General features: G+C 46.4%; 1 protein-coding gene across 1 annotated transcript in view; it reads right to left on the reverse strand.

Moving 5' to 3' along the window:
* The window catches only part of LOC147121784 (regulator of G protein signaling 5-like), a 66,878-nt gene that overhangs the window by 11,578 nt on the left and 40,891 nt on the right, over positions 1-14,409 (reverse strand). The window contains exon 3 of the mRNA XM_085982293.1: positions 880-941. Within this exon, the coding sequence (XP_085838419.1) occupies positions 880-941 (62 nt within the window). The remainder of the gene's footprint in view (positions 1-879; positions 942-14,409) is intronic.

The raw sequence follows: 14,409 nt of genomic DNA on the forward strand, positions 1-14,409 counted from the left end.
GATTGGGAGGGGTGAAGTATTTTGTCTATTGTTATTCTCCCTCGTATATTCCGAAGTGTTCCCCCCTTTTAGAGTGATAAGATTGTTGTGTTGTGTATATTTTCCTGTCTCAAATAAAATCCAAGTTCTTTTCACCAACTCAGTTGTCTGTTGCAATTTCATTACAACCCCCAAATAAGTCCAAAGTCTAGAACCAAGGGAGTAGGAGCGATTCGAACCGCTCAGGAGTCAGAGGCAAAGCTGACCACACACACCACCCCTTACAGGCTCGACAAGGTAGATGCAGAGAGGATGTTTCCCCTCGTGGGGAAATCTAGAACTTGGGGGCATAGTTTCAGAATAAAGGGTCGCCCTTTTAGAACTGAGATGAGGAGGAATTTCTTCTCTCAGAGGGTCGTAAATCTGTGGAATTCTCTGCCCCAGAGAGCCGTGGAGGCTGGGTCATTAAATACATTTAAAGTGGAGATAGACAGATTTTTGCAAGATAAGGGAGTGAAGGGTTATGGGGAGCGTGCAGGGAAGTGGCTTTGAGCCCAAGATCAGCCATGATCTTATTGAATGGCGGAGCAGGCTCGAGGGGCCAAGTGGCCTATTCCTGCTCCTATTTCTTATGATGTTCTTGTATTTTGCCACAGTCTTCCTCAGTATTAACTATAGCCCCCAATTTAGTGTCATCCGCAAATTTTGAAATTGTACCTCCGATTACACTCTTGTGAAGCACCTTGGGACATTTTACTATATTAAAGGTGCTATATAAAGGCAAGTTGTTGTTGTATGATTCCATTGTACTAACATATTTATGTTCTGAAAGACAATTAAATTGACTGAAATCTTTGTGATTTATAAAACCAGAATCGGACTGCAGATTGGTTCACTTACGGTTGTTCATCAAAAGCTTCTCAAGAGATTCGCGCCACAGCAGCACTTCTATTTGGGAAGGCCTGTAAAAGAAACAGCACATTAAAAAAAAAAGTAGGTACTTCAATGTGAATGAACCAGCTACCAAATCACATTCGATTTACATACAGTGTGACTGGACGGCTTCAGACGCCAATCACACAATTTCAGAAATGGCCGTTGGGTTGTATTACAGATTTGTATCCTTAATACAAAGCTGCCTGTCAATTGGTAGGCTGCACCAAAGCTTTGCTCAGGACTTTGATATTTTCTTTTATCCATGCATCCTGTTTGCTTTCAATAGAGACGGAGTTGTCAATTATAACTGTATTTTCCCCAGCAGAATTCACACCAGAAAACAAACATAGATTCTTGCAAGTATGATTTGGGAATCTCTGGGATTGCAACCTTAACCTTTGCACTTTATTCCCAACACCTCCTATTCATCTGATATTCATCTTGTCACGTCACTAATATTACCACCATTGAGACTAAAGGAATGGCATTCACTCCCTAGTGAATGCAATTATGGTTCAGCTTGGCCCAGTGGTAGCACTCTTCCCTTGGAAGTTAGAAGGTTGTGGGTTGTAATCCCATACTTGGATTCTGAGCGCATAATCTAGGCTGGCAGTGCTGAGGGATTGCTGCATTGTTGGAGGTGCTGTAATTTAGACCAAATATTAGATTGATGCCCTGTCTACCTGGTCAGGTGGATGTAGAAAGTCCCTTCTGCTAATGAAAGAGGAGTGGGAAATTTCTGGCCAACATTCGTCCCTCAGCACCACTGAAAATAGACTAGCTAGTCATCAACTTGCTGCTTGTTAGATCTTGCATTGCACAAATTAGATACAATACTGTATAACGTCCAGTTATACATTTCAATATTATTTGCAAATCCTTTACAAGCTGCTGGAAATTAATTTCAACATTAACATGTGGCTATTTGGCTATTTCCATAAAGCTAATACTCCCAGAGGGAAAATAATGTAACAGAAAGAAATAAAACATTTTTATTTACATGGTATCTGTCAGCAGACTGCACTAAGCACTAAACCAGGATTACTAAGTGGCTTTTTATACTTGGATCAGGATTGTATTTTTAACTATTGTGAATGGGTCAGGATATCTAAATACAAGTAAATAGAAAGTGGTTTGAAACATTTTTTTACTCTGGACTGGAGTTTTGTTTGTGAATGTGTTTTATCTAGCATCAATTTTACATGAAGTATCATCTCGCCTTACAAACCAGGTTAAGTGACATTCAGGTTAGTTTACCAGGATGCTTCTCTAATTAATGCAAAGGACAAGCGACCATTTCAAGATCAAGTTCAGCGTGGTTTCCAAAAAGGTATGGCTCACAATCCAAATTTTTGCCCTTGAAACATCACAATCTCACTCAACCCTAGTGGTGACTTTTAGATCATTAATCAGGAATATCCTTTAGCCAAACAATCTTAGTGGCCCAAAATGTCCTGTAGCAGGCCAATGAATGGTACCCACTGTTAGTTAGACTTGCCCATGCTTGTTTAATGTCGACAATATTTTGCCCTGCAAGTTGCTGAAGTGTGAGATGGAAATGGTGCGGCGCCCTCTACAGGGCATCTGGGATCTGAGTGAATAGGGCAAGCAACTGTGTATCTCCTTAACCAATCAGAGTGAAGGATTGTGAAATGACCAGCGCAAGGACTGAACAAGGAAGTGTAAATTAGAATGGTGAATTCAATGTCAAATCAGGTACAGAAAGAGAAATAAAGAGAGGGAAAGAAAGATTGGACTAAGAGAGACAGAAAGAAAGAAAAAGTAAGAAAAATGTAATTAAAAAAAAATCTCCAACAACAATTAAAACCTAAAGGAATGAGACTCCACACTTGTAATAGTTCATTTTCAGTGGCAGAGGGGTTGACTGACTGTAATTAATACTTATCAGACCGTTAACAGGATACTTGGACTGAAATGGACAAGCCCTAGCTTTCTGTGGTGAGTTTACTTTGTATCTAATGTGCAAGTACAGGAACTTCACGCCATTCAATTCATTTCAATGGTGAGGCAGACAGAGAGATGCTGTTTTCGCAAAGCTAACAGCGGAGTGGCGTATCTCCGACAGCAACTTTCCACTTTTAAATGCGCATCTGCCCTTGCCTGAAGTTACTATGGCATTTGTGCATAAATAACGGTGAGCGCTATTGGGCTCGCCATTATTTTGACAGCAATGTTTGGCCCCTTACCTACCCAGTGATCATCATCAACATTTTACTGAATATGTTTTGACCTGTTCTGAAATGTTCAATCATATGAGGATAATAATGTGAGTGTTTTAATACCAGAAAACATCGGCTGATGTCAGGTTCAGTGATGTGTCGCATGTGCTGATGTAATGAGCAGTATGTTTGCCAGTGATGCAAGCTGTAACTGTGCATGAAATAAAAAGATTTATTTGACCCAAATTGCCTCATTCTTTGGGCTGAAATTTCTGTAATTATGCTTTATCACACATCAGAAACAAACCAGAAAATTAGTATTTTGAAATCTGGAAATATTCAGTTGTGACAATATCATTGGATGCTCGGGTTGTAGCTGAGGGTATAGAGTTCCTCTCAAAACCATTGGATGATCCTTTCCAGGTGGAACTTGCTTTGAAAAAAAAATGTAAATATCGCACAGTGGGAAAGTGGGTATCATGGTGGGTTTGAATAATGTGCTTCTTCCTCTGGGACCTGGTTTTGAATGTAGCTCTGATGGATGAGGAGAAATTCCTCTATCATTGTCAGCCGTTAAGGGCCCTAAATAAGATAAGGAAAAGAAAATGCTCTCCTCCCCCCTCTCCCCCTTGCTTTCTCTCTCTCCTAACAACAAATGTGTTAAGTGCTTAAACTGCACTGTCTCTGAATCTGTCCTGACTTAAAATCGATCCCAAAGATGATTTAACTTTATTCTAGAGCTGACATGCTTGTAAAGATGAACATGGACAATCAAAGGTTGAATATAAGCAGAAATGAAGTCAACCTCAAATTACAACTGTGTAAGAAAAGTCAAAATGACAAGTTCTTCTCTTTTTTTAAACTTCTCTCTTTCTCGCCGTTCTGTTGCTTTTCTCATTGCCTCTCTTTTTTTGAACCTTTTGTTAGGTTGCTATTTTGTCTCCTTGGGGTAGTTATCTTTGTGTTTCTCTTGTTTTTCTTTACTAGCTCACTTTTCTTTACTAGCTCACGGTTTTTCTTTACTAGCTCACGGTTTTTCTTTACTAGCCCACTGTTTTTCTTTACTAGCTCGCTGTTTTTCTTTACTAGCTCACTGTTTTTCTTTACTAGCTCACGGTTTTTCTTTACTAGCTCGCTGTTTTTCTTTACTAGCTCGCTGTTTTTCTTTACTAGCTCACTGTTTTTCTTTATATAAGGTATATTTCGGCAGTATATAAGGTAAGCCCGAGGCGCGGGTAGGCCTCAGTGCGGCAGCGGCGGGAATCCAAGCGGCGGCATTATATAAGGTAAGCCCGAGGCGCGGGTAGGCCTCCAGTGCGGCAGCGGTGGGAATCCGAGCGGCGGCAGTATATAAGGTAAACCCGAGGCGTGGGTAGGCTTACCAATCTCCAATCTCAGAGGGAGAGAAGTAAAAAGTAATCGAGGTGTGATGTCACCACAAAGCAGGTAAGTGATTGGTTGGTGAGTATTTCTCTCTTAACTCTGTGGTTTATAGTTTCTAGGGTCTCTGTGGTGTAGCGGGGACTGTTTGTAAACCAGAGCCCTTAAATATATCATTTAACTTAGTGAAATTGGTGGGATTCATTTGTTTAATTTAATTTGAATTAATTAAAGGGTAAGTCATGGCAGGACAGCCCGGTGCCGTGGTATGCTCCTCCTGCGCTATGTGGGAACTCAGGGACACTTCGTGTGTCCCTGACAACCATGTGTGCAGGAAGTCTGTCCAGCTGCAGCTACTGGCAGACCGCATTGCGGTGCTGGAGCAGCAATTGGATACATACTGGACCATTTGCGATGCTGAGGACGTCGTGAATAGCACGTTTAATCAGTTCGTCACACCGCAGGTAAAGGTGGCACAGGCAGAAAGGGAACGGGTGACCAACAGGCAGAGTAGTAGGCGCAGGCAGGTAGTGCAGGGGTCCCCTGTGGCCATCCCCCTCTCAAACAGATATACCGCTTTGGATACTGATGGGGGGGATGGCTTACCAGGGGAAGGCAGCAGCAGCCAACTTCCTGGCACCAGGGGTGGTTCTGCTGCACAGGACAGGAGGAAAAAGACGGGGAGAGCTACAGTGATAGGGGATTCTATTGTAAGGGGAATAGATAGGCGTTTCTGTGGCCGCAAACGAGACTCCAGGGTGGTGTGTTGCCTCCCTGGTGCAAGGGTCAAGGATGTCTTGGGGCGGCTGCAGAACATTTTGGAAGGGGAGGGTGAACAGCCAGTTGTCGTGGTGCATATAGGTACCAACGATATAGGTAAAAACCGGGATGAGGTCCTAAAAGCTGAATATAGGGAGTTAGGAGGTAAATTAAAAAATAGGACCTCAAAGGTAGTAATCTCAGGATTGCTACCAGTGCCACGTGCTAGTAAGAGTAGAAATAGAAAGATATTTCAGATGAATACGTGGCTAGAGGGATGGTGCAAGGGGGAAGGATTCAAATTCCTGGGACATTGGAACCGGTTCTGGGGGAGGTGGGACCAGTACAAAACGGACGGTTTGCACCTGGGCAGGGCCGGGACCGATTTCCTGGGGGAGTGTTTGCTAATGCTCTGGGGGAGTGTTTGCTAATGCTCTGGGGGAGGGTTTAAACTAAAATGGCAGGGGGTTGGGAACCTGAGCGGAGAGACAGAGGAAAGGGAAACAAGGATAAAAGCAAAAGACAGGAAGGAGAAAAACAAAAGTGGCAGGCAGAGAAATCAAGGGTTTAAATCAAACATGGCCACAGTAAATAATAATTCTAAAAGATCTAAGATCGTTAAAAAAACAAGCCTGAAGGCTTTGGCCTAGAAATTCAGTATCACCATGTTTGGGGCATTATAGTCTAGCGGCGCAAATTATCGCCACCTTCAGCGAAATTGATCTGCTTCGCCCCAAGAGGAGCTTGCAGCGCTAAAGCAGGCGCTGCACGACTGTCCTAAGGCACTAAGCCGGAGAAGCGAGGCGCTACCACCGAGGGCGGGCGCAGCACAGGTGTGGCCAGTTAGCGATTGCAGGCAGACACACTGGCGCCGGTCAGCTCTTAAAGGGGGCGGGTCGATTTGCACTGCAGCCACGCCCTGCACATTGGAGCCCTGATTCTCGGCCTGGACAGAGCTGCTGCCACATTCTAACGCCTAGGACCATGGAGAGGGCCAGGGAGCGAGCGCAGCGGTTCAGTGAAGGGGCCCTGAAGGTTCTGGTTGGCGCAGTGGAGTGCAGGCGATCTATCCTGTTTCCGGACAGTGGCAGGAGGCCGCTGCCCAACGAATATCGAAAAGCTTGGAGGGAGGTGGCACACAGAGTGACCTCCAGCAGCATGGTACCTAGGACCCCTGTGCAATGCAGGAAGAAGTTCAACGACCTCACTCGGGTTGTCAGGGTGAGTACCCTTTTCAGTATCCTCTTCATCCCTGCATGTGCACCTCACTTTATGGCCAAAGGGTCCTGAAAACCCCAATGCCCAGCCCTCATCCAACATCTATGGGCCTTTCATGAAGCTCACATGCACATTCACCACTTTACACACTGTAAGGGCTATTCGACCATGGGAGGCAGTGCAGCCAAGATCAGGGCTTCACACTGTACTCGCAGCCCGTCCTTTCTCTTGCAGGGCAAGCTGGCCCACAATAGGAGGCAGCAGCAACGGATCGGGGGAGGCCGGCCTGACCTTAAAGACCTCAGCGATCTGGAGCAGCGAGTGGAGCGGATTATGGCAGGCCGGATGATTGGCCCTGTCACCACTGGAGATGCCGACCCCGTTCTGGACAGCAATGGTAAGGTCATCACCTTTTTGACCTCTCTCCTTCCACTTGTGCCTCACACCAGCATCCTTTGCCACTATCGAACCAATACAGTGCATTGCAGCACTCAGGCCTCCCTCGCTGCCGCCCTGTCCTCACGCTAAAGCAACTCTTGTACCTCCCTGCTTTCAGATGCTGATTCGCCAGGTGAGGAGGCGGGCCCTCAAGCTGCCACTGTGAGTGATTCTGAAGACGAGGAGGAAGAGGAAGCCGGACCATCAGTACCACCCTCCGCCGAGGCAGCCCATGGCCATAATGGGGACACGTCTTCCCTGGAGGGGAGCAGGGGGGAAGGGTCTGAAGAGGGTGAAGCTCCGGGGCCCAGCGGGCTGCAGCAACGCGGTGGGGGGGCGGCGGGTAGGGAAGCTCGGTGGCCTTCTACCCGGAGGGAGAGTCTGGCCTCCAGTCCTGCTACAGTGAGCGCAGAAGAGGTGCGGCTCCTCGCTGAAATGGGCGCCCAGGCGGAGCAGAGGCACACTGAGCTCATGGCTGCAGTGGCAAGGATGCCCGACTCCATAGAGTCACTGGCAAGGAGTGTCCAGGACTTCGGGACAGCACAGGCAAGGAGTCTGCAGGACTTCGGTGCAGCACTGGCAAGGAGTCTGCAGGAATTCGGTGCAGCACAGGCGGGTTCCACGCAAGTGCTTAGTGGTGCACTGCAGTCAGTGGCTGGTCTGATGCAGACACAGATTGAGGCCACACGAGCACTGACTGCTGCCACCCTCGCTGCATCGGGCACGAATCGCCGGGGCAGAAGGGCAGCAGTCTGTGCTTAAGCAGATTGCTCCGCATGCTGCAGTGCTGCCCCGTGGGAGTGCCAGTGTGTCGTCTGACCAGGGAGTGCCTGTCCTCTGTCAGGATGGCAGCATTCCTGCTGCCAACACTGTCACTCCTCCACTGCAGCTGCCACCACCCGTAGGACAGACTGCTGCCGTCCATGCAGAGTTGGAGCAGTCAGCAGCCGGGCCCTCCAGGCCCAGAGCTGGTCCAGGCCGTACCTCAAGGGCATCTGCAGCCTCAGTTTCTGACACTGAGCAACCTTTCCCCAGCTTTGCTGCAGCCACTGGGGTCCCATTGCGAAGGAGCTGCAGGGTGGGAAAGGGCCAATCTCGCAAGCGAAGCAGATCACCCTTGCAGGCCAAAAAGTAGGAGGTGTGGCACAATGCTGTTAATTTTTTTAGTGAAGGCCGAGGATCATGGTCATTTTTGGTTAACTCTTTTGTTCATTGTCTCCAGGTTGTGAGAGCCAGTTATGTGTCTGACTTTTTTGGGGGGTTTCTCTGTATTTCTTTGTCATGCGGGAAGGGCACACAGTTTGTTAAATAAATAATTGTCTTTATTCAAGTTGTGCATGTTTGCTCTTTGAACTATTTGTTGCCTTGACCGGCTCGGGGTTTGCGGAACCGTTCCATTCATGTTCTTTCAATGGCACAAGCCATTCCCTCAGAGGGGGCCTAGAACCAACTTGCAATAAGCCGCTGACGGACGGTCCTTGCACTTTGTGCCTCCCTCCCGTCTTGGTGCTCCTTCTCCTCCTCCTCCTCCTCCTCCTCCTTCTCCACCACCTCTGCTGGTGCTCCAATGTCTGCTGGCAGTGGCTGAGTCCTGAGGATTGCCAGGTTATGCAGCATGCAGCACACTACAACGAAATGGGAGACTTGCTCAGGTGAGTACTGAAGGGCTCCCCCGGAATTGTCCAGACAGCGGAACCGTTGCTTTAGCACGCCGATTGTGTGCTCAATGATGTTCCTGGTCGCTTGATGGCTGTCATTGTATCGTTCTTCAGCAGGGGTGCTGGGCGCACAGAGCGGGGTCATCAGCCAGGTGCACAAAGGATAGCTCTTGTCCCCAAGAAGCCAGCCTCCTGGGTGAGCCGGGGCTTCGAAAAGGTCTGCCACAGAAGTCTGGCGCAGGATGAAGGCGTCGTGGCTGCTGCCTGGAAAGCGGGCATTGACAGCTAGTATCAGCTGTCTGTGGTCACACACCAACTGCACGTTCAACGAATGGAACCCCTTCCGGTTGCAGTAAACCTCGGCATTCTGTTGAGGCGCCCGCAAAGCCACATGCGTGCAGTCAATGGCGCCCTGGACCATGGGGAAGCCCGCTATTCTTGCAAATCCCATTGCACGCTCTTGCTGCTTGTCCAGGGTCATGGGGAAGGAAATGTACTGACGTCTCCTTTTGAAGAGGGCATTCGTGACTTGGCGGATGCAGCAATGCACCGCAAACTGGGAGACATTGGCAATGTCCCCAGTAGCAGATTGGAAGGAGCCGGTGGCATAGAAGTTGAGAGCCACTGTCACCTTCACTGCCACCGACAGAGACGTCCTGCTCCTCAGCTGAGGCTGCAGATCTGTCTGAAGCAGGTGGCAGAGCTCAGTGACCACCTCCCTGCTGAATCGAAGCCTCCGAATACACTGCTCCTCAGACATGTTGAGGTAGGAGAACTGCTGGCGGTACACCCTGGGAGGGTAAGGTCTCCTGTGCCGACGCCTGTTGGCTCATCTCTGTCTGGCCATGATTGGCACTCTCTCTCGGCGTCTCTGAGCCCTCTCAATGCAATGGAGAAGCCCAACGTTTCCACCCATTGTAGCCCCCATAACATGTGGCTACTCAAGGCTATGCCACTGAAAAATCAATCCAACTGCAAAGTTCTGGGCTGAAGCCAGAAGTACCTGTGCGAGCGCTGACTCAATGCAGAAAGCTCTCTCCCTTTGTCTCTCTGCAAATCTCTCTCTCTCACACAGAAGGAGTGGTCCAAAATGGCTACCACTAAGAAGCCAGGAAGAGCCCCCTTTAAATAGCGCCCCCCCCCCCAACCTCACAGCGACTGGGAACCGTTCCAGTCAACCAGTCGCTGGGAGCGCCAGGCGGAAAGAAGGGGGGGCGCCACTGAAGTTCCGGTTCGGGGCGCACCAAGGGCGTTGCACCATGAAATGATGTAAGGATTGCGCGCGCAGCTGAGCGGGCGTTGAGGTTTTGCGCCGCTGCTAAATGTCCGCTCAATTTCACAAGAGGCGCAGGTCTCGCCGCGCCCGGGCACTAGCCGCTTCGCGCCCCACTTATTGCCGCCTTAAGGCGCTAACAACTGAATTTCTCCCCCTTTGTGTTTTAATGCAAGGAGCATTCGTAATAAGGTGGATGAATTAGCTGCGTAAATAGAGGTAAACGAATATGATATGATTGGGATTACGGAAACATGGCTCCAGGGTGGCCAAGGCTGGGAACTCAACATCCAGGGGTATTCAATATTCAGGAAAGATAGGCGAAAAGGAGATGGGGTAGCATTGCCGGTTAAAGAGGGGATTAACACAATTGAAAGGAAGGATATTAGCTCTGATGATGTGGAATCTGTATGGGTAGAACTGAAAAATACCAAGGAGCAGAAAACGTTAGTGGGAGTGGTATATAGACCTCCAAACAGTAATGCGGAGGTCGGGGATGGCATTAAACAGGAAATTAGAGAAGCGTGCAATAAGGGCACAGCAGCTATCCTGAGTGACTTTAATCTACATATAGATTGGGCTAACCAAATTTGTAACAATACTGTGGAGGAGGAATTCCTGGAGTGTATACGGGATGGTTTCCTGGACCAATATGTCGAGGAACCAACTAGAGATCAGGCCATCTTAGACTGGGTATTATGTAATGAGAAAGGATTAATTAGCAATCTTGTTGTGCGAGGCCCCTTGGGTCAGAGCGATCATAATATGATAGAATTCTTCATTAAGATGGAGAGTGAAACAGTTGACTCAGAGACTAGGGTCCTGAATTTAAATAAAGGAGACTACGATGGTATCAGGTGCGAAATTGGGTAGGATTGATTGGGTTGACGGTGGATGGGCAATGGCAAACATTCAAAGATCGCATGGATGAACTACAGAATTTCTTTATCCCAATTTGGCATAAAAATAAAACAAAAAAGGTGACTCAACCGTGGCTAACAAGGGAAATTAGGGATAGCATAAGATCCAAGGAGAGGACATATAAATTGGCCAGAAAAAGCAGTAAACCTGAGGATTGGGAGCAGTTTAGGATTCAACAAAGGAGGACAAAGGGATTAATTAAAAGGGGGAAATAGAGTATGAGAGTAAGCTTTCAGGGAACATAAAAACTGACAGTAAAAGCTTTTATAGATATGTGAAGAGAAAAAGATTGGTGAAGTCAAGCGTAGGTCCTTTGTAGTCAGAATCAGGGGAATTTATAATGGGGGAACAAAGAAATGGCAGACCAATTAAATACATACTTTGGTTCTGTCTTCACAAAGGAGGACACAAATAACCTCCCAGAGATGTCGGGGAACATAGGGTCTGATGACAGGGAGGAACTGATAGAAATCAGTATTTGAAGGGAAATGGTGTTAGGGAAATTGAGGGGATTGAGGGCCGATAAATCCCCAGGGCCTGATAATCTACATCCTAGAGTGCTTAAGGAAGTGGCCCTAGAAATAGTAGATGCATTGCTGGTCATCTTCCAAAATTCGATAGACTCTGGAACAGTTCCCACTGTTCAAAAAGGGTGGTAGAGAGAAAACGGGGAATTACAGACCGGTAAGCCTGATGTCGGTAGTGGGGAAAATGCTAGAGTCCATTATAAAGGATGTAATAGCAGAGCACTTGGATAAAAGTGACCGGATCGGACAAAGTCAACATGGATTTACAAAAGGTAAATCGTGCTTGACTGATCTACTGGAATTTTTTGAGGATGTAACTGGTAAAATAGATAAGGGAGAACCAGTGGATGTGGTGCATTTGGATTTTCAAAAGGCTTTCGATAAGGTCCCGCATAAGAGATTAGTGTGTAAAATTAAGGCACATGGGATTGGGGGCAAGGTATTGACTTGGATAGAGAACTGATTGACAGACAGAAAGCAAAGAGTTGGAATAAACGGCTCTTTTTCCGAGTGTCAGAAAGTGACTTGTGGGGTACCGCAGGGATCGGTCCTTGGACCCCAGCTATTCACAATATATATTAATGATCAGGACGAGGGAACTAGATGTAATATCTCCAAGTTTGCAGATGACACAAAGCTGGGTGGGCGTGTGTGCGGTGAGGAGGATACCGAGAAACTCCAGTATGATTTGGACAGAAGCATGGCAGATGCAATATAACGTGGATAAATGCGAGGTTATCCACTTTGGTGTCAAAAACAGGAAGGCAGATTATTATCTGAATGGCAATAGATTGGGAGAAGGGGAAGTGCAACGAGACTTGGGTGTCCTTGTGCACCAGTTGCTGAAAGTAAGCATGCAGGTGCAGCAGGCGGTTAAGAAGACAAATGGTATGTTGGCCTTCGTAGCGCGAGGGTTTGAGTACAGGAACAAGGATGTCTTGCTGCAGTTGTACAGGGCCTTGGTGAGACCACATCTGGAGTATTGTGTGCAGTTTTGGTCGCCTTATCTGAGGAAGGATGATCTTGCCATGGAAGGAGTGCAGCGAAGATTCACCAGACTGATACCTGGGATGGCAGGAATGACGTACGAGGAGAGATTGAGTCGATTGGGCTTGTACTCGCTGGAGTTTAGAAGAATGAGAGGGGATCTCATCGAAACTTATAAAATTCTAAGAGGACTAGACAGACTAGATGCTGGAAGGATGTTCCTGATGGTCGGGGAGTCCAGAACCAGGGGTCACATTCTAAGGATAAGGGGTAAGCCAATTAGGACACATGAGGAGGAATTTCTTCACCCAGAGAGTGGTGAACCTGTGGAATTCTCTACCAAAGAAGGCAGTAGAGGCCAATTCATTAAATATATTCAAGAAGGAGTTGGATATTTTTCTTAAGGCTAAAGGGACCAAGGGATATGGAGCGAAGGCAGGAACAGGGTACTGAATTTGGATGATCAGCCATGATCTCATTGAATGGCGGAGCAGGCTCGAGGGGCCGAATGGCCTACTCCTGCTCCTATTTTCTATGTTTCTCTGTTTCTATGTTTAATGGCCCACTGTTTTTCTTTACTAGCCCGCTGTTTTTCTTTACTAGCTCACTGTTTTTCTTTACTAGCTCATTGTTTTTCTTTACTAGTTCACTGTTTTCTTTACTAGCTTGCTGTTTTTCTTTACCGGCTCGCTGTTTTTCTTTAGTAGCTCACTCCTTTTCTCTGGTTTTTCTTTGTTTTTTCCTTTCTTTTCTCTCTGTCTCTGTCCATTCATCTGCTGTTTTCATTTCTTTCTTTTCTGTTTCCTTATTTTTCCACATTATCTCGCTCCCCAAGCCTATGCCCAGTTCCACTGGCCACTGAGTTAATGCACAGCATGCTACACTGAAATGATTACTAAAGCGCTACAAAAAATAGTGTCTACTTCTCAATATCAAAAATGTCATTGCATAGTTCCCTCTGAAATCTGAAGCATTCTTTTGGAAATCTGAAAGCCAAATACCCTTGCAGACATGAACTTTGGTGGCAAATCCTAACTATATCTGTATTTGGTTCAGGGTTCCCTTAGAATATAGGTGTGCCTATAGAGATGGGAGAATTGCTCAGCTTAAGCCTTAGATGGTAGTGACCAAAACTCCATTTGCAGTATTTACAACGTAGCAGCGTCACAGTCGCCATTTTGGATTTAAAGAGAGTAAATGTTCACGTTCATTTGCCTTTCTGGAGTTCGGCAAATATTTTGTAATTAGAACAAGCTGGCTAGGGATTATGCAATATCTGGAAATGAGTAAAGCCAACCATGTTAATGAAGTTCTTGTTGACTGAAAAATCTGCCTTCTGTTTCTTTCTAAAATGCTAACAGCTGTTGCCAGCTTCCAACACTGAGTTTAATATTTGCCCAGAATTACAAGCCTTTACAATGTTGTCAAGATATTTTTTACCCTGCAGAAATATGGAACCTTGTCACGATATCCTAAGTAAGTCTGTATTGATTAATTGTACATTTTGCTGGCGCCTCCAAGCTGCCCTTATCTTTCTGAATGTCTTCAAAACCATTTCAGTGGGGTGGGTGGGATGGAAGACAGCAGATATAAAAAACAGAACACCTCTAATGGACTAGAACCAGCTGCACCACATAACTCATGAAGTCTAGGTATGTAAGCAAATCTGGCGAAAGCACGGAAAGCTGAAGTACATAAGAGGTTTTCTGTGCAGCATAATTGCAGTTTAACAATGTAATTTTTCTCTTTACAAGAAATTATATTCTAGGCTAAGTCCAAATTGGACCAAATAAAAACATCTTTCATTAATACCTTTTCTCATTCATCCTGTTTTTAAATAAATATGATAATTTTTATCTTCAACGGTCCCCATTTTACTGCCAGCCTCCTATTTCTGTTTTCTAGTCACTCTGGTCTTCTACTCGTTCGCTCCATGTTAACTGTTTGTGTATTGTAATGATATGGATCACTGTTGCTGAGGTTCAACAAGACACACCACCCATTAGGCTGTGTGCATCATCGGTGTGACCTGCTTCCTCATTAGACAGAGCAATAGAGCAGCTGTTTTGTAAAAGAGGCAGAAACATGGCTCTTTGGAAAGGTTCTTAACTATGTTTTCACATGCCATTTGATAATTGTAAATTCTTGAAGAT

Source organism: Somniosus microcephalus, chromosome 3 (genome assembly GCF_052327205.1).
Source record: "Somniosus microcephalus isolate GS21.2 chromosome 3, FLI_Smic_1.0, whole genome shotgun sequence".
Classification (NCBI taxonomy): Eukaryota; Metazoa; Chordata; class Chondrichthyes; order Squaliformes; family Somniosidae; genus Somniosus; species Somniosus microcephalus.